The sequence below is a fragment of the Musca domestica genome, unplaced genomic scaffold (assembly GCF_030504385.1).
Source record: "Musca domestica strain aabys unplaced genomic scaffold, Musca_domestica.polishedcontigs.V.1.1 6, whole genome shotgun sequence".
NCBI classification, from domain to species: domain Eukaryota; kingdom Metazoa; phylum Arthropoda; class Insecta; order Diptera; family Muscidae; genus Musca; species Musca domestica.
Genome location: NW_026712363.1, coordinates 7,404,296 through 7,424,172, shown reverse-complemented (window position 1 = coordinate 7,424,172; position 19,877 = coordinate 7,404,296). Strand labels below are relative to the sequence as shown.

Sequence of the window (19,877 nt, the reverse complement as noted above, 5' to 3'; positions counted from 1 at the left end):
GTTCCTGCCATAAGCAAATACCATATTGAGTGTTATTGTACGAGTATGTGATATTAAGGGTAACCACACTGAGGATCATGAGAAGTCGACTTTAATTATTTTTCAACGGCAATACATGAATTAAATATTAAAATGATTAACCCACAAAATAAACAAAATAAATTTCCTCGGGAGTGGAAAATTTTGGGAATTACATCAGTCGAATATCTCATTATTAGGTAATGTAAAAACTATCTCTGGTATCAACAAAATTTAAAGGTAATTTATTTTTTTGTTAACAAATTTAAAAGGTAATTTTTTACTACACTTACAGTTGGCAGGCAAAAAAAAAACAGAATAAAGTCAATCGGTTTAACCGACGACCTCTGATCTATATAAAGATATAGTATTGAGCTATCTATCGGGGGAAGAAGAGTATGCGGATAACCTATAGAATATATACACTAGGGCGTTTGTAGGATGAATTCGAGCGCTATCCTCGTTAACTATCAGATTTACAAATTTTGAACCGAAATTGGAAAATTTTAGTCCCATATCCGTAATTTGGAATGTAGACAAAAAATGGGTTAATTTTGCACCTATATCAGAAGTCAGAAGTCTCATACGGCAGCTCTTTTATTTAAAGTGTTGATTACTTGCCAACAGATATTAAAAGAATTGGACCCATGCTGTAGATCCTACATTTAATACAAATAAAGTAGTTGGAAAATAACATTTTTTAATTTTGTTGGGAAGTTGTCAGAAGCTGTTATCTACAATGTGAGATAAAAAAAAACTGCAACAAAGTGAGACGCCATGATTTTTAAATTTTTTTTAAATTTTATTGAATGAAAGCAAAAAATGTCGAACAAAAAGCATCAAATTTTAGAATAAATTTAGATTTGTTCGAAGTAGTCATCCTTGGCACGAATTATGGCCTTTAGACGGCCAATGAATCCGTCACTCGCTGCCCGAATGTTGCTCTGTGGTATTTTGGCCCATTCCTGGCGCAGCGCTTGCTTGAGGTGATCGACACTTTGGTATTTTTTAGTGCGAACCTTGCTTTCCAAAATACTCCAGACACAATAGTCCAACGGATTTGTATGCAGAGATTTTGGTGGCCATTGTGCGCTGGAAATGAAGCGAGGAACCACATTTTTTAACCATTCTTGGATGGTGCGTGTTGAGTGCGATGGTGCTGAGTCCAGTTGGAATGTCCAAGGTCTGCGGCCAAAATGTTTGCGTGCCCAAGAATACACTCTCCAAATATTTTCGTGATAATATTTGGCATTTATTCTAATGCCACGGTCGATTAATACGAGCGGAGAGCGATACTAAGTTGCACATTTTCAGCTGACCTCTCTGACAAGTAAACACGATCATTTTGTTTGTTTACAAACTGCTGGACAACGAATGTTTTCTCATTGGAGAAAACCAAATTCAGCAGTTCACCACTTTTGGCCAAGCGAAGCAACGCTTAGCTCTTTTGAGTCTATTTTCTGTTGAATTTAAATGGCTTTACCCCGAGCTCATTTTTCAATATTTGCCGAATGGAATATTGCGATATGTTCAGCTCACGAGCCATTTTTCGGCCACTGCGACGCGGGTGTCGATCAAGTCGCATCTTTACTTTTCAAACCATTTCTGCTGATGTTGCTGTTTTTTGTTTCGTCCACTTCCTTGACGTCGGGCTACGCTACCAGTATCACGGAAACGAGCGATGGTACGAGACACAAAATAAATGCTAGAGTGCTCCAACAATAGCCACATGTGGTTTTGCAGCCAAATATAAAGAAATCACACTATCACGCTTGGATTCCATCACAAATAACTTTTTTTCTGGAAAATTCTCACAAAAATGCTTTTGTACACTTGTAAACGATATAACGAGTTGTCACTAAAATAAATTTAACAGCTGTCGGACGAGTATCTTAGAAATGACTCACCCTGTAATGTGCAAAATAAGTGTTCTACCCTGTAATCTTGTTACCCTTCTGGTAATGCAAATAATCGGTTGTGCTCATTACCTTCTAATAATATATTCTGCTTTTGTTGTTCTCAAATTTGTGGTGGGTAATATTGGTTTTTTTCTAAGACTTTGACCTCCCCTCATTGTGCACCAATCTGTATTGGAATCTGTGATGGAAAAGTCAATGTCAGAACATTACTGAAACTCGGATAAGTAAGATACTGGCTTCCCGTTGGGATTGACAAAAGTCGTCGAAACTTTTGCTTCTGCTTTTGCGTTTGATAACAATTTGGCTCCCATTGTGTTACAATCTGTACATGTCACACTGAATTAAATGGGCATGCATGCACAAATCAGATTGCAATTTTTTATATTTTTGTTTCATTTGTTTTTCTTCTTTTGCGAAACAGTTTTACATCTTGTCTTCTTGTTATTATAAATTAGAACACAATTTTGATTTTAATTAATATTAAAATTGTGTTCTTCTTGCCACGTACATATTTGTTTTTCATGTAAATATTTTGGCATTTTAACCCATAGCAGATTATCAATTTTAATTTTAGAAATAATTTCTGTTGCTGTTTTTATTATTTTCGAAATATTTGCATAACAAAATTGTTGCTGGCGTATGCAATCTTGAGACTCGGAACCACGAATAAAATGTCAATCGAAAGAAAATGTTAAAATTTTGCAATAATGGGTTAGAAGATCGACGAAAAGGCAAATTCTGTTTCTTGATTTCCGTGAAAGGTCGGAATTTAGCCGACTTAAAGCTAGCTAGGCTTATTTTAACTACAATGTTCTCTATTTAAACAAAATTATATAAGATGCTGCACGCTTTTAATAACAGGGTTTTTAACATTTAAGATTGCTCAAAAATGCGTCGATGCTTAGTTTGTGGCCAAAATATTTATTAATCATCAGATTTTTTTAACATTTACTGTACGTGTATTAATTTTAAATTTTGAATTGGTTTTTAAGTTTTTTTTTTCATTCCTTTTACAGTAGCCATGAGGAGTTCCTAAAAAAATACACTTAAAGATTTCAGACTATTGTTACTTGAACAATGGATATAGTGCCATGACATGAACGGGAACGGTGACAAATCCAGCCACAGGCATTCAAATTGAATTGAAACTATTGCCGACACAAACAACACATTGTCGTCTTCGTCTATTCTTATGAGCTGGTCTGTCTGGTGGGTTGACGGGTGGTCGCTCAGTCACTCAGTACTTCAGTTATAGTTAGTAAAAAGTGTACTGAAGGCAAACAATGAAATATTTTTATTCACTATTTGTTTCAATTTGAGGCAAAGTCAAAAGTTCAGCACAAACTTCGTCTTCATTTAATCTTCGAGTGCAATTTTCATCATCGTTCTGCTGAGGCGCTTGTTGTTTTTATTTTCTTCTAACGAAACATGGCATTGTGCTCGACAGAAACTAATTAACAAAACTGTACGAATAATTCAATTTTCATGTAATTAACATGGAAATGTCAGCAGTAAGTCCAGAGTAAGGAGTACTTGAAAAATTGCAAAATGTTTCGCGATTTTATTTTATATTTTTTTTACATCGCAGAAGTTAACCTTGGACACTGAATTTAGGTGTTTAGTAATTTCACAACTATCGTTCAAACTGTTGGTTTTTAGAGCTATCTGATTATAGAGATTATAGATTATATATTTTGATCAGCTTCTTAAAAATATTTATATTGTATACATATGTGGGTTTCCGACATTATATCTATCTATCCTTTAATCCTCAAAATACGCCTGTAAAATTTTGTTAAAATGGATGTTCAAATTGAAATATACCTCCCATTATGAACTTCCACTAAACAGCATATACAGAAAAGAGGGGAGGTATATTTTGGTTTTTTAATCAACATAAAAAAACACATTAACTCCCCAGCAAAAAGTTCAATAATTATGTAACTAATAGGAAATATATCCAGAGTCGGATTCCTACTACTAGTTTTCGTCCTAAAACCGGCCACTTTAAGACCCCAACAAAATCTCGTGAGGTTTGTTGCCAAATTCTACCAAAACAGTTTTAATAGAGAGTTATTAAATTACACCGAATGTGGTTGGAATTTGGGAAAGTATCCTTCAGTGGGAGCCAAGCCGATTTATATTCCATTGTCCATACAAAACTTTCAAGGATTCATATGAATGCCTTTGAGCTATATCTTTATTTAACAGACGGACGGAAATACACATTGAATTTTAAGCTGCTCTTTTTATTACACTTTATTATACTTAAAGGGTCTCAGATAAAAAGAATAATACAATTTCAAATAAGACTTTCATATTTTTGAGTAAATTCAAAATTTAAAAAAAAAAAACAACACACACATTTAAAATTCTCAACTTTAAAGTAGATAAAAACAACAAGAAAACAATTTTTGTAAGCAAACGTTGTTAACAATTTATTTTAATATTGAATGATTCGAATTTATCTGGGCTTTTGGATTGGACTGGACAAATATGTTCCTGCGTAAGAGTTGAGAAGAAATTCTAAATTTGGAGGACGAAAATTTTGTACGCCAGCAATGTCCTCTGTTTTACCTTTACAGAAAGGTTCCTAAGAGTGTCTTCACCCTAAACCAATCTGTTTCAAATCTAGAACCATTTTGTAAAGTTCGAAACTTAATACACATTTCAAAAAACACCCTTATCAATATCAATAAGGCTTTGGTGCATCTATCATGCACTCCATCTGTGACTTTCATACCAAATTTCAGAATTCCAGCTCCATCGGTTCATCACAATTCCAATTTGTACCAAATATCGTACATAAATACGAATTTCCAAAGCTTCCTACGTACAACAGTCCTACACTCCTACTGAATGCAAGAGTAATTTCAGAATTCCATCTGTATCGGTTTACCCAAATCGAAATTGTACAAAATTTAGTACTTTTCGCGCACATAACTGCAAATTTCGAAAACATCTTCCATATCACAATCCTACACACCGCCAGCAATGTTAGTTTGAAATTTCAGGATTCCAGCTCCATTTATTCCCTCAAATTAAATTGCACTAAATTTAGTACCGTTTAGTACTTTTCGTATACATATGTCACACTTCCAAAACTACTTCCTCACATTGACTCTACTCCTTAACCTCGATTCTCCTACCAAATTCCGTTCACATGATACGAAATGGTACCAAATATAGTACTTTTCGTACACTTTTAGTGCGAATTTTGAAAAACCCTTTGGTACATTTATCATAGACTTTCTCAGTGACCCTCATTCCAAATTCTAGCTCTACTGCTTCCCCATATACAAAGGGTACCATCTGTTTAGTCTGGGCGTTGCTGAATCGTTAAGTCAGTCACTCAATCATTCAGTCAGTCAGTCAGTCAATTAGTTGACTCTTATATTGTACATCCATGACCGCACGTTTGTTTAATTAATTTGTCTTATCTGATTTTATATTTAAGCTTCTTTAGAGTCATAACATGCGTTTGGCTTAGTGGGAAATGATAAAGAATAGATTTCAAATTTAATAAAGAGGTTTAAATTCGAAATCGGTTGTGAAAGTAACATATGAAATCTAAATCTACCGTAATAGGCAATTACTTCTTAAATTACCAATACTACTAAAATTGAACAAATTCTTTTAAATATTGACAGTGGTGATGGGTATCATAAAGTCGCTCCGCCCGATTTTTATTTTCCTTATTGGTTTCTGAGTAATTTCATGTTTTTCCCCACTGTCCTCACTGTTGCCGCATTTTTCATAAAACATTTCTGTGATGTATGAATAATATTTTAAAATCTGTCACCTCTCAACTGATTTATTATGAACTTTGCCAATATAAATTTTGATTTTCTGATTAGGTCTCTGATGCATGGATGTTGTGGCATTTTCATAATTTTTAAAAAATTTCACACACCATTAAACCTTGAACGAATGATTTCAAGAAGTGCATTTGTGCAAATGAAGAAGAAAAACATAGACTGACACATGCTTACAAAAAACTGGGGAAGGTGACGGAGATTGGAGTACAAAAAATCACAGATACAAATACAAAATCATAATTCTATTATGGTGACAATGCAATGTTCTTTTATTCCCGCCACATGCATACCAGGGGGTCCGTAATGAAGCAATGACTTTTTTTTGTTTTTTTTTTTTTTTGTCACCCGGTTTTGCAATATACGGTGGGCGGGAGGTTTGGGCAGGAGGTCGTCCCCTCTGCCTCACACCTTCATTCCAAAAAAAAAACTTACGCTGAAGCAGAGGGACGGAACGTCGTCGTTAAGTGATTTTGTTTCATTTTTTTTTGTGGCAGAATGCAATTGCTTGCAACTCTTACGTCTGCAACGACTAGAGGTTTGTATCAATGTGTGCATCTTGCCGATAAGCAAAGACCAGAACAAAAACAACGATGTGAACTACTAGTTTCGATATATATACGATACATGCATGCAAGTATGTATGTGTGTTCTGCCTTTGAGCTGCACTTGTTGTTCTTAATCAGTTGAAATTCAATTTGCATTGCTTTTTCTGCCTGTCTGTGTGTTGCCGTCTTCCTTACCTCTCTGATGGCCTTTCAGTACATTTTTCTGTCGATCATTTGGCCGCGCCACACAAAGACTTGTACATATTTATGTGTTTTTATCCGCTGTCGTTGTGTGATGATGATTTTTCTTTGAAAATATCGCCTTTTACAATATGGCATCTATATGCAGTTGTATGTATGGCTTTCAGTTAAATTATATTAATTCTTTTTTGTCACACCAACATTTGTCTCCGATTTTATTTTTTGATGTTCTTTTGCTTGCACTTGGTGCATTTGTCAGACACAGTGACATATTTGCAAACAAAACAATACCCAGCTAACATTTTTTCCAATTTTTGTCCGAATTCGGAAAAGAACTCTGCACAAGTTGTTTGAAAAGAAATACGCAAAATTGTTGGATGTTTAATGCGAAATTCCGAAAAAAAATGTATTTGTTCTATTGTTTTACCCGAAAATCGAGAAAAATTAGATTAGATTAAAAGATTTGGAATTCGGAAAAATGTCGAATGTTAGATTCGAAATTCTGAACATTTTCAGATGTTTAATCCGAAATTCGTAAAAAAGTCTGTATTTTTTCTATAGTTTTATATGAATATTGGGTTGGACATTGTCCATCCTGCATTACTTTTAAACTGATTATAAACTAGCTATTTTCGGCCGACTTGTAGTCAGTTACTTTTAACTAACTATAAACTTATTACTTATGGACGGTTTTTTATAGACAGTTAAAAATATTTTTTTCTGTAAAAAATGGAAAGATTAAAAAAGTTTGGCGAATTTTATTGTTAATTCATAAATGCATTATTCTACAACCAGTTTGTAGTTAGTTGTGGAATAATGCTTTTAAAACTAACTATTTTACAACCGGTTGAGAAAAGTACCGCAGGGTAATTACCACAAATCTTGAAACAGGAAATATCCAATTTTGGCCCCATTCACAAAAAAATAATACAAACATAAGGACAGATTTCAATTGATTTTGAACAGCAATCCACCTTGTTGATAAGAAAAATGTTATTAGATCTAGTAGAATCAAGATCCACCCCTTTCTCATCCGATAGTATCAATATTCGTTTACTAACCACACCACTGTGCAAAGGTATGAGTGGTGGCAACAAATGTCATTTATCCAAAAAAGAAAATAATGATAATGATTTATTCGCGTTGCAATTGTTGCAACAGCAGATTAACGACACATGTACCTCGTATGAAGGCAATTGTTGTTGGCAATTGTGTTTGTCGTCTTGAACAACAATAACAACACCACACCACACCACGCCACTAGACAAATGCATCGCCATGTGTCACTGTCAAATGACTGCAGCAAGATATAGGGAGAGAGAGAGAGAGCGCACAAGCAACTGTTCACAGTACTTCATCTTGTAATGATGTGAAATTTTTGCCGTGACTGCAACCAGTAGCAGCAAAAACATATTGAAAAAAAAAAAAAACTAAATTTCAGAACATAAAATTGCAGATTTCCATATTAGTTGTGTGTTCCCACGATTTTATTAATTTTTATGCGTAGATTATGAAGAAAATTCTGTGTGAAGTAAATCTTTACATTCATATGAATTTCCTCAATGTTGATGGGAATGTAATTATAACCTCGAGTGAGCCTAGGAATTGAACACAGGTATAACAATAATTACGTACCATAAGTTAAACTTTTTGACATTAAAAAATTAGTAATATAAGATTACTGATCTTTTTATTAAAACATCTTTTTTGGACCATCCATGTTTTGCAATCTCTTGTTTGTTTGGTTTGGCGAAGCGCTTGCTTAAGGTGATCGGCACTTTCGTATTTGTTAGTGCCAACCTTGCTTTCGAAAATACTCCAGACACAGTAGTCCAACGGATTGGTATCCGGAGATTTTGGTGGCCATTGTGCACTGGAAATGAAGCGGGAACATAATTTTGTAACCATTCTTGGGTGGCGCGTGCTGAGTGCGATGGTGCTGAGTCCTGTTGGAATGTCCAAGGTCTGCGGCCAAAATGTTTGCGTGCCCAAGGCCTTAATACACCCTCCATATTTTTTGCGACAATATTCGGCATTTATTCTGATGCCACGGTCGATTAATACGAGCGGAGAGCGTCCATCGGCTGTTATGGCGGCCTACAACATCACCATGGCCGGCGCTTGAGTTCTGGTGGCCAACCGAAGGTGCACATTTTCCGCTGACCTCTTTGGCAAGTAAACACGATCATTTTGTTTGTTTGCAAACTGGTGGACGACAAATGTTTTCTCATCGGAGAAAACCGAATTCGGAAGTTCACCACTTTTCTTTAGCTCTTTTGAGTCTATTTTCTTTCTGTTGCATTGTAAGTTCTTGCACTTTTTGAAAATTCAATGGCTTTACCCCGAGCTCATTTTTTCAATATTTGCCGAATGGAATATTGCGATGTGTTCATCTCACGAGCCATTTTTCGGCCACTGCGACGCAGGTTTCGATCAAGTCACTTCTTTACTTTTTGATCAATTTCTGCTGATGTTGCTGTTTTCTTCCGTGCACTTGCTCGACGTCGGACTACGCTACCAGTATCACGGTAACGAGCGATTTTACGAGACACAAAAGATTTATTCACATTTAAATGATGGAGTGCTCTAACTATAACCACTTGTGGTTTTCAAGCGAAATATAAAGAAATCGCACTATCACGCTTGAATTCCATCACGAATAACTTTTTTTCTGGAAAATTCTCAACAAAATGTTTTTGTACGCTTGTAAACAATATATATTGTGCTGTCGCTGGAATAATTTTAACAGCTGTCGGACGAGTGGCTTAGAAAAGACAGCAGTCTGAAGTTAATTGGAGTTTTTTCATCTCACCCTGCATATGGATTTTATCAAAATATGGATAAATGTTAACTATTTTTCATGTGAAGTTGCCCCTACTACTATAATGAAAACAGAATAACAAATTACATCCGAATGGAATATAACCGCTGTTAAAACGTTAAAAACATGTACTTCAATTTGGAGCACCCCTTTACACCAGAAAGTTTGCTCATAAAGAAAAAATATTAACGACAAATATGGTTCCGCCCAACTCATTATTTTAACAAGGGGATATCGTTCGAAATAAGTAGTTATCCAAAAGTGTCCTTTGTTAAATAGTATTGCGTACTAAAACCAGAGCTTCAAAATGCTACCACGAATTCGAGAAGAAAGTAAAACTGGGGAGCATTCCTGCGAGTAAAAAAAATTAAATCGAGTACCTATACTCTTCTATGCTACTCGAATAAGAGTGCACAGGCTTTGCAAGTGACTCAAGCAAATTCTAATATTGCCGTAAATTCTTTTAGTTTTTGTAATATTGTTGTTATTCCAACCGATGGTTTTGTTGTTTTGTACACGAAATCCACCAGTACTTACAATAAATTCTTGTTTTTTTCTCTTCTTAACTTTTGTGCAAAGAAATATATTAATGTGCAAAATCACCAGACCAATAAATATGGATAGATCGTATAGATCGGCATAAGGTCAAAAACAGTAACTTCGTGAGGCCCATTTTGCCCATATCAAAGTTCAAGTTATTATAATTTTGTGATTTCTTTGAAATTCGTTATCAGTGTCTTGAAGAGGTTACTTCTATAATTGAGTGATAAGAAAAATAAAGGTCGAGAGGGAAAGAAACTTTAATTCCACATCACATAAAAATTACTTAAGGTTAGGATACACATGTAGGAAGAATATGTAAAGCTACACAATTTGTTATCTGGAAGGAGACGCTTTATATTGATGTATTCATTAAATGAGTGTTATTTAAATATAATATCTGTATATTATCAAACATTATACAATATATATTTTATACAGTATAGCATTTTGTTTAAGTTTAAAAATTGTTGGGCGTGCTTAAATCTGCTACAAAAATGTTAATTGTAAAAAAAATTAAAAAATCACTTTACATCTCTTTACTCTTATACGACGTGGAAACTGACCTTTACCAAGAATAAATAACATGTCCTGTGCACTGCGTGGTTGAAATTCATGTAATATTAAATATAAAATGTGGACATAAAAATTCAAGACATTAAAACTTCTATTCTATTCATATATTCAACAAAATATTTTTGTAAATTTAAAAAATATGGATTTTTGGAGCATACTTTCAGGCATAACGGTTTAACATATCAATTACACAAATTGTTACACTAGCTACATTCCAAAATTTTGGCATGGTCTTTGATTAAAGTAAACTCTAATTCATTTCTTTTCTGTTTCTTAACAACTTAACAATTTATTTATTGTGATCTTTTTGTTTGTATCTTTGCAGGAAGTTGGCAGTATTATCGGCAAAAAGGGTGAAATTGTTAATAGATTTAGAGAAGAGGTAAGCTTATTTGGAATTTGTATATTAATCATACGTTTTCTAACTTGGAATGAATTTTTAAATGTATCCACAGTCTGGAGCCAAAATTAATATATCGGATGGTTCATGTCCGGAACGTATTGTCACGGTGTCTGGTACAACCAGTGCAATTTATTCGGCATTTACCTTAATTACAAAGAAATTCGAAGAGGTTAGTACAATGAAGCAAAACATCGAATGTCATCAAGAAAAATTAACAATTTTCTTTTATTCCTCACACCAGTGGTGCTCGCAGTTCAATAATGATGTTAATAAAGGTGGTAAAACACAAATACCAATTCGTTTGATTGTGCCTGCCAGTCAATGTGGATCGTTAATTGGTATGATCATAACGAAACAAAGTCCACACAACTACAACTTGATTCTTAATTAACTTAATTGTTTTTTTTTTTGTTTTTTTTATTTTTTTCTGCAGGCAAAAGTGGTTCGAAAATAAAGGAAATACGCCAGACAACAGGCTGCTCCATTCAGGTGGCCAGTGAAATGTTGCCAAATTCTACTGAACGTGCCGTTACTCTAAGTGGCACAGCCGAACAAATTACCCAGTGCATCTATCAGATTTGTCTTGTTATGCTAGAGGTATGTGTGTGTTTGATTATTCTTCCTTCACAACAACATAAATATATTCATTTTATAATTACAGTCACCTCCAAGAGGTGCCACCATCCCTTATAGGCCAAAACCACAAGTGTCCGGACCCGTCATCTTGGCTAATGGACAAGCTTTTACCATTCAGGGCAATTACGCTGTTCCCGCACAAGAGGTAATTTATCATGTATTTTCTACCATCCTCCTTAACCTGTTTTCCAGTCTGTCAGTCAAAAAATAGTCAAATCTTTTTACCATCATCCACTACCAACCAAGCAAAGAACTACTATTTTGCCCACCACGTTTGCTTTATTTTGTACAAGATGCCTTCAACATTCCTATTTACAACACCTTTTCCATGCTCTACACCTTCCCTTTTTTTCTCGACTAACGTTTGTGTTGCGTATAACGACATTTTAATTTCTGTATTTCCACCTCCCCCTATCCGTACCGCATATACCTCTATAATTTTTTTATGAATGGTATACATTTTCTTTCGTCCTATATTCTTTCACCGCTACTTTAATAGTGCCACAACTCCTTTGTCTCTCGTTGCTCCCCCTTCGAAGGTTTCGTTGCTTATGTGTGATGGAAACAATTTTTATTCTACTCCTTGTTGTTTCTTTTCTCTCGGACCCATTTCTTCTTCCCTCGAAAACCAGTGTTGAGTTGTCTACCTATAGCCCTTCTCGCACAGATCCGTTCATGAGTTTTATCAACTATCACAAAGTGTTCTTTAATGTAGTTATATGCATATTTAATACAAATATATACTTGGGTATATAGAATGTATAATCATGACAAACTTGTTCATGGTAACGAAGAATAGCTTTATGCAAAAGTTTTAGCAACACCATTTTGGTTTTGTTTTCTTTCTTTATGGCACCTTTAAAGAAAATTTGTGTCGGAATTTAAAACAAAAAATATAGAAAAATGGATTCTTGCAGCATATCTAATGAAACGTTGTGATTTATCCTGGGCGCCAGAACAAAAAGAAGTGAAAAAAATAAATAAATACAAATGTTTACATTTAACTTCAGATGAGCACTTCTTAGAGGCGTGTAAAATCTTAGAACTTCTGTTGGCGCTTTGGAAAGCCAAGAAATATTTTTCTAAAAACGCTTTGTGACCATTTGATAGCTCCGTCATACACATACAAACATTATGGAAAATATGTTCCGTACTTAATCAATGACAACGTAGAAACTAATAGCTCCAAGTATAGCTTTCCTCTGTAGCGACCAGATAACCACCAACTCCGTTCCCTATTTAAATAAACAATATTTTTTTATGATATCCAAACTTATATCCTTTTTCTAGACGAAATAACTATTATCTTCGTTTCAATTGTTTTGTTGTTATCGTTGATGTACTGATCATTTTTTGAGTTTATTTATTTTATTTTCTCTGCACTTTTTCTCTTAGGTTAAGTTTTGCAAGATTATAAGAAAACAATATGTATTTTATGATATTAATGGGTAATAATTATCCGATGTATAAGATGACGTGTCAAGGTCTATTCTCTATAAAAACGGCACAGTATTCTGAGTTCCATGATCTGCTGTGAGAGCATATGGCTTGACTCAAAATCAAAAATATGATTAAACACACTGTCTTAAGGCTCCACTACTACTACCATCACTACAATTCAACTACTACTACTACTGACAGCTTCATATGTTGTGGGCTTTAAAATAAAAGTGGCCAACATTTTAAACGCTAGGATGCGAGGGCTCGTGCGCAGTTGCTAAACGTAGGTTTACTAAAAGTTTTACACTTAAAAATATTAAGTTTGTATTAAAAAAAAATAAAATAAAACAAAAATACAAATTAAACCTAAATTTCTCCAACATTTAGCAAATTAAAAAATAATAATCTCTGTGAAACCACTTCCACAACCACCATCCATCCGCCTCCACTTCCAAACAACCAAGTTCAGTATAATAACTAAAATCAGAAATATAATAAAGCGTATGTGAAGACATATTTAATTTTCCCCATTCGTTTTCGTATGTAAGCCCCTTCTCTTTCTTTCTCTCTATCACATTTAAGAAATTAAACAAAAATATCAAACAATCTTACAATTAATGTTTTCGAAGTATGGTACATTTCGTTACAACAAATTTTAGTTTTGTAAATTTCATACTTACCAATACTACTTATTATCAAGAACACCGCCACCACCAATACCACTATTTCTCGTTCATAAAACATAGATTTACAAAAGGCAACAATAATCGGATGTAAACAAAATTATAATTAAATGTCAATAAAAAATAGATAACTGTAGCACGAATTTGGTATTGCGGAAGATTGGTGTCGACTGGAGAATGTGCTTGTGGCAACATTGGTTTTGTCACCTGTACCATGGTGAAGGCCTTTGATCTTTGTCACATCAATTAGCCGAAGTACCATTGTCGGAGGATTTCTTTTATTTTTAGTTTTGAGACATGAATTTCTACTTGTGTATTTGGTTAAAAACATTTTTGTGAAATCAGACTAGTGCTTTCCTCATAGCATAATTGAATCATGCCCTTTACTCTGCAAATTCCACAAAGAAACCAAAAACTAAACTATGCAACCTATTAGTTTTATCAACGTTAATTTTGTGTATATTACTCTAAAATCAAAACGTCTCAGTTCAAATCCCTCTGCCCGAGCCCTCACATCACTCTATATTTTTACTGTATTGAATATTATATAAAACGTTCTATCTCTCTCTCTATTTATGCTCTTATAACCCCTCGCCAATACATAAATAATTTAACCGAAAATCCAAAACACATATCGCATAATCTTTATTAATCATTACAAATGCAACAAAAATCACAATTTCAGAACCATTCCTCTTGAGTGGCAAGAAGCATATGTTTTGAAAGCAAACAAAACCGCCTAAAAATGTGAAATTATTCTTTGCCCAGGGCACGTGTAGTATGTGTCACTTGTGGTGTATCACCTTCGGTTCATTATTTTAGTGGTTAATTTTTATCCTGACCTCTTGTGAGAAACCACCTACCGTCCATCGATATAATTTTACATCCCCATTGTTGTTGACATTTCGTTAAACTCATGGAAAAGAAATTACTACTGTAGTTGCAGTTATTAAATGACACAACTTGATTAAAAACCATGCCAATTAAAAAAACATTTATTTCTCACATAATTAAAAAGAAATGATTAGTTCTCTGTATACAATCTATTGTTGTGTATTTGCAAACATTTTCACAAATTGTTGTTACACAACAATCGTTCAAAACTTTTGAGACCATTTATTAGACATAGTTGTGCACATGAATCAATTTGTGGTTTCAACTGGCAAAAAACAAAATGCTTTAACAAACCATTGTGTTACCCCCATTGTTTTATTTGCTGGAGTTCGTAATTCGAGCTTTTTATTGTAAATTTTATTCTAAAAAATGTTACATATTCAAAGCAAAACTTTTATTTACATGCTATTTTGTTTTATTTGTTTCTTCTACTTTTATTTATTTGTCCAACTTCAATTGAAAACTCTACATATACACATATTACAAAAACAACAACAATGAAAATAATCAATATTTTGTTACTACGACTCAACATTAATATCACCAATGATCAACAAATTGAACTAAAACAAAACAACGAACGACAACAACGTGTATTAAAACACGCACGCACACACACAACTTAAACGGAATTCTAAAATTGTTAATTTGAAAACTATTTAATATCCTGGTCCATTGAAAAACGCTGACGACGAACTTTACATCAACACAAACACTTCCACCACCTACCGTTGCCACTGCTAATACAACACCAACCAAAATCCAACCTACTGTTACTCTTTCTCTATCTATCTTCTACAACACACATTTTAATTGCAAATTCAAAATCAATCTATAAATATATGTACAACTATACACCTCTTTAGACCTGTCCAGTATTTCCACTTGCTTTGGCTACCGGTGGTCTACATGCTGGTATATCGGGTTTAACGGATCCTTTATTAAAGGGCGCACATTTGCAAGGAGCGGTACCAGCACACCATCACCTACAGCAATTGCCCGATGTGAGTTTTGGTTGAAGAAATTGTTTGAACGCATTGAATTGCATTTATTTAATATCCACTCCCCCCTTGTCTTGCCTTCTATATTTCTCTCTTCGTTACAACAATATACAATCCTCTTTACTCCAACAATTGCCCACCTCCACCTCTCATGTCCAGCCTGCGCCCTCGTATCGACCTGAACACTATTTATGTGGTCACTCCACCCCCGCCCAAAACCCTTTGTACATGCATTTTTTCACTGTAATTCCACCTTAAAGTTGTAATGAAAAAAGTTTGAATGTTTGTTGCCCCTTTTGCCCGTTACGCCCTCCCTTCCCTCCGTATACACGTATAAACAAGTTGCTGATGTGGTATTAAAATTGTATACAAAATGTAGTTTGGTTTTAGTATTGTTTACCTTTACCACGACCTCCCTTTCAACAATAAACATTTGTGTGTACTGGGTTGGTATGTAAGCGGCACCAACTGGTCGATGCTTTGGTCCATCATGGCATCAGGAAATTACACATGTTGTTATTGTTTCATTTGATGTTACTTGTTCTTCCTTTTTTGTAATATGTATATACAAGTCTTAGGAAATAGAAATGCAAAAAAGGTTGTGTCCAACGGTTGGTCATAACTTAAGTGTTCTTCGCAAACTTTGTACAAACAAGCAAACAACAGGAGTAGAAACGCATTGTTAGTTTATCTTTAAATAACCCAACATTGTCAGGTGGTCATGGAAAACATCTCATTTGCTAGATGTTTTATTTTAATGAAAACAAAAATGTTTCTTTTTGCAATATTTCCAGATTCAGGTGTAATTTTGTTATTATGTTGAATCGGGTCGCTTTCTTAAACTCTAATAATGATATTAGTATTGTAAGAAAATGGTTTCCATGGTTGCCGTTACTAAGGGCTTAAGTGAATTATAAATGGTGGTCATTTTTGCATTTATATTTCTTTTCAAAATTCATTAAATCTTATCTTCAGAACTTCTTTTACTAAATCACAGCAAACTTTTATATAAATAAATATAAATCAAACTCCTTAGTAAGCTTTTGAATAATTAGAATAATGAACGTAACATAAAGGGAAATATATTTTCTAATACATTTCTTCTTTTAACTGTAAGCGGTAGCTTGATTTCTTTTGGTTCATGGAAGTCAGCTTAGAATTTAACAACACATTTACATAACTTATGAACTAGATCAAAAACGCCTGAAAACAAACTTGTTTCTTTTAGAGAAAAATAGTATACCTGTTAGTATACATATTACCAAATGATGGACTTGTTTAAACCCCCCGGAAACTATCTGACAATATTATAAGATAATCCCATTTGCATTTTGTTTTATAGAATGTTTAGTTGATTGAGTCTCCCTTGCATGTTGCATTTTGATTTGTAGTATCGTATGAAGTAATGAATACACTCACATATGCGTACACTTAGTTCCCCTTCCCGTTCGATAATTTCGATATAGAGTGCTGTAGGTAATTGGTGTAAAAACGTAATCCCCTTTAAGATGGCCCTTGAATAGCTTTCCTTTGTCTGCTCGACCTTCTCTATATTTTTCATATATCTGGTGCTAAAAACTATCTCCCACAGTCCCTTGTCTAGTTGCAGCTGAAGCTATTTCTATCAAAAATCTATCACCCCAATCCACGTCCTTAATTTTGAACTTTGTATGTATCTATATGTATTTGTGTAAATTTTTAAATGTTATATTCGTAATTTTCAAATACCTACGATCGATGTGTTTACGGTAACCCACTATTTTATCCAAAAACTAAAAATACGTAAAAATGACTTCAGCTCTTAAACACTTTCAACAGCACACAACACAAACAGTTTCGAAATATACACAGATTTTTGATTTCATTATAATTTCTTTAACAAATGTTTAATGTTATGTTCTGAAAGTTTGTTTACATTTTGCTTTCTGATTTGTCTTTGTTTCTATGAAGATAGAGTGTTCTTAAATTTGAAGGTAAAACGTGGTTGAAATAATATCGAGAAAATATATTTTTGATTAATTAACGTCCCTTAAAAACAATTGTAGCTTTTAAAAGTCACAAAATAATTTTTACGTAACTTGCATTTTTATTGGTTATGGGAAGCGAGGCTGCCTTAGAAAGCGATCGCTCCCCTCATTGACCATTATGTGCGTTTTATTCATCCTTGGGCTAGAAATGGAAAGGAATTGGGCGTTAACAATGCATTGGGGATAGCGCCCCCAGTAGAGACTTAGCAGTAAATAAAATTGACAGGAAAAGTTTTAGCAAACTGTGTTTTCAAAGCCAATTACATGTTTTTATGAAATATATTTTAGATATATATAACAAATACGATATATTTTTTATAGTGTTTTGTTTATTGGCTGCGGTGGCACATTTAGCCTTCGCATAAATCTCGTTTTATGGTAACAATATTAGGATTTATTAACAGTTCCTCAAATTGTTAACAATATTAATTATATCTAGAAAAGTCCCTTTTGCATTTCGCTCCAGACTAAACGTAATTTTTCTGTAATCTTACATGTTGAACCTATACGTGATCCACAAATATTATGTAAATAAAACATATTTAACTATCCTCCGATAACCGACAATAATATTTTTCGATTTTTATTCATCGAACGTTACATATTTTAATAACTTCACATTTCTGAACACTTCATGCTTTCAAAATGAAAAACGATAGCAAAACTTTATTGTATATGTTTATAAAAAATTGAAATTTGCATTGTTTATATCTCCAACAATCCATTTTCACTGTTTGTTGTTGTCATTTCTGTGTTCAGTTATGATTTTGTTGATTTCAAATCAAAAAACAAATTATTTGATTTGTTGTATTTATTAATTTTTCGTAAAACAATTTTAAAAAATCTAATAATTACAATTGTCCTACCCATTCTTTTCCTCTCCTTTTCTCGTCGACAATAGGTGGCTAAAAACCCCTTGGCTAGTTTGGCAGCTTTAGGTTTGGCTGGTATGGCACCAGCCAATACCGGCGGTCTCAATCCAACAGGTGAGTTCAAGGCGATTACATATCCGAAATAGTAGCATGTCTATAACTTCTTCATGTGTTATTTTTCCAAATGCAGCTTTGGCTGCCTTGGCTGGTTCTCAATTGCGTACAGCAAATACAAATCGTGCTCAGCAGCAGCAACATGAAATGACCGTCTCTAATGATTTGATTGGTTGCATTATTGGGAAGGGTGGCACCAAAATTGCCGAAATCCGTCAAATTTCCGGTGCAATGATACGCATTTCGAATTGTGAAGAACGTGAGGGCGGCAATACCGATCGTACCATCACCATAAGTGGTAATCCCGATTCTGTGGCTCTGGCACAATACTTAATCAATATGAGGTAAGTCCGTTTGGTATTATATTTGTTATTAAATGTTGTTGTGCACTTGTTAATAAGTTGAGAACAGAAAGTGAAAATCAAAATACCGGCATAAGATGTAATTATAAGCTGTAACGTGTGATTTCGAATAGCATGATAAAAAGGCTAAGTTTCTGCTAGAATTCAGGTCAAATGCCAAATTTGTATTAATAAAAAAATTCAGTAAATGGTACCATTGCTAAGAAATTTAATTCTTTTGGTAATAGCATTTATAAAATAACGAGGCGAAAGGAAGAAGAATAACGATTTCAACGAGTAATTCAAATTATGGTAAATTTTTAATCTAAAGCCGTGGCTTTGATACAAATTTCAGCCCAAAAAAAAACCAAACCAAAAGTTTTTCCAAAACTGGTCTAGTCGTCGTAAAAAAAAACTCTTTAAAAAAAAAAAATTATTAATGAGAAAAAATATTGCTGGTTTTTTGATTTTCCACGTTGATCCAACACAGCTATATTTATGTTGTTTGCGTACGTATTATTTTTCAATTATGATAACATTCATATCTATAATCTGTTATCCAAGTTTTATTCCGTTTTTAACCATTTTTTGTACATATTCTTGTTAATTTTTACTTGTGTGCGTACCGAACTAATACGTTTTTATGAATGAGTTTGTAGTAGTATAACATTTTGTCGAATTGATTTGAATCGAAATAAGTGCAAAACAAATGAATACAACATTTGTTTTTTGTCTGAGATCATCTAATGCAGTTGATTTTGGCGATGATCTCTACCATCAAATGTAAATTATTACGACATAAGGAGAGGAGGATCTTTGTTTATTCTTGACCGTCTAAACGTAGCAGATTCTGAATTCTATTTAATTGTAGAAGTAAGCGTTCAATTTAAGAAATGTGTTTTTATGCCACTATGAAAGCACAGCTACTGTGTACATTTTTCTTAAACTACTGTTATATTTGTATATTTTTTTTTTTTTTTTTTTTGATATTCACCTTTGAAGAATCACTTAAAATTCATGTTTACCAC

General features: G+C 33.8%; 1 protein-coding gene across 8 annotated transcripts in view; it reads left to right on the top strand.

The window, feature by feature from the left end:
- LOC101890536 (poly(rC)-binding protein 3) overlaps positions 1–19,877 on the top strand; it is a 211,974-nt gene that overhangs the window by 176,877 nt on the left and 15,220 nt on the right. For 4 of the 8 annotated variants that reach the window (XM_020036337.2, XM_059129211.1, XM_005182257.4 and 1 more), the window contains exons 3-10: positions 10,764–10,820; positions 10,894–11,010; positions 11,083–11,179; positions 11,275–11,438; positions 11,503–11,622; positions 15,361–15,498; positions 18,424–18,508; positions 18,585–18,852. In XM_020036337.2, coding sequence (XP_019891896.1) covers positions 10,764–10,820; positions 10,894–11,010; positions 11,083–11,179; positions 11,275–11,438; positions 11,503–11,622; positions 15,361–15,498; positions 18,424–18,508; positions 18,585–18,852 — 1,046 coding nt within the window. The remainder of the gene's footprint in view (positions 1–10,763; positions 10,821–10,893; positions 11,011–11,082; positions 11,180–11,274; positions 11,439–11,502; positions 11,623–15,360; positions 15,499–18,423; positions 18,509–18,584; positions 18,853–19,877) is intronic. The other 4 variants (XM_020036338.2, XM_059129212.1, XM_020036334.2 and 1 more) reach the window with 3 other exon arrangements.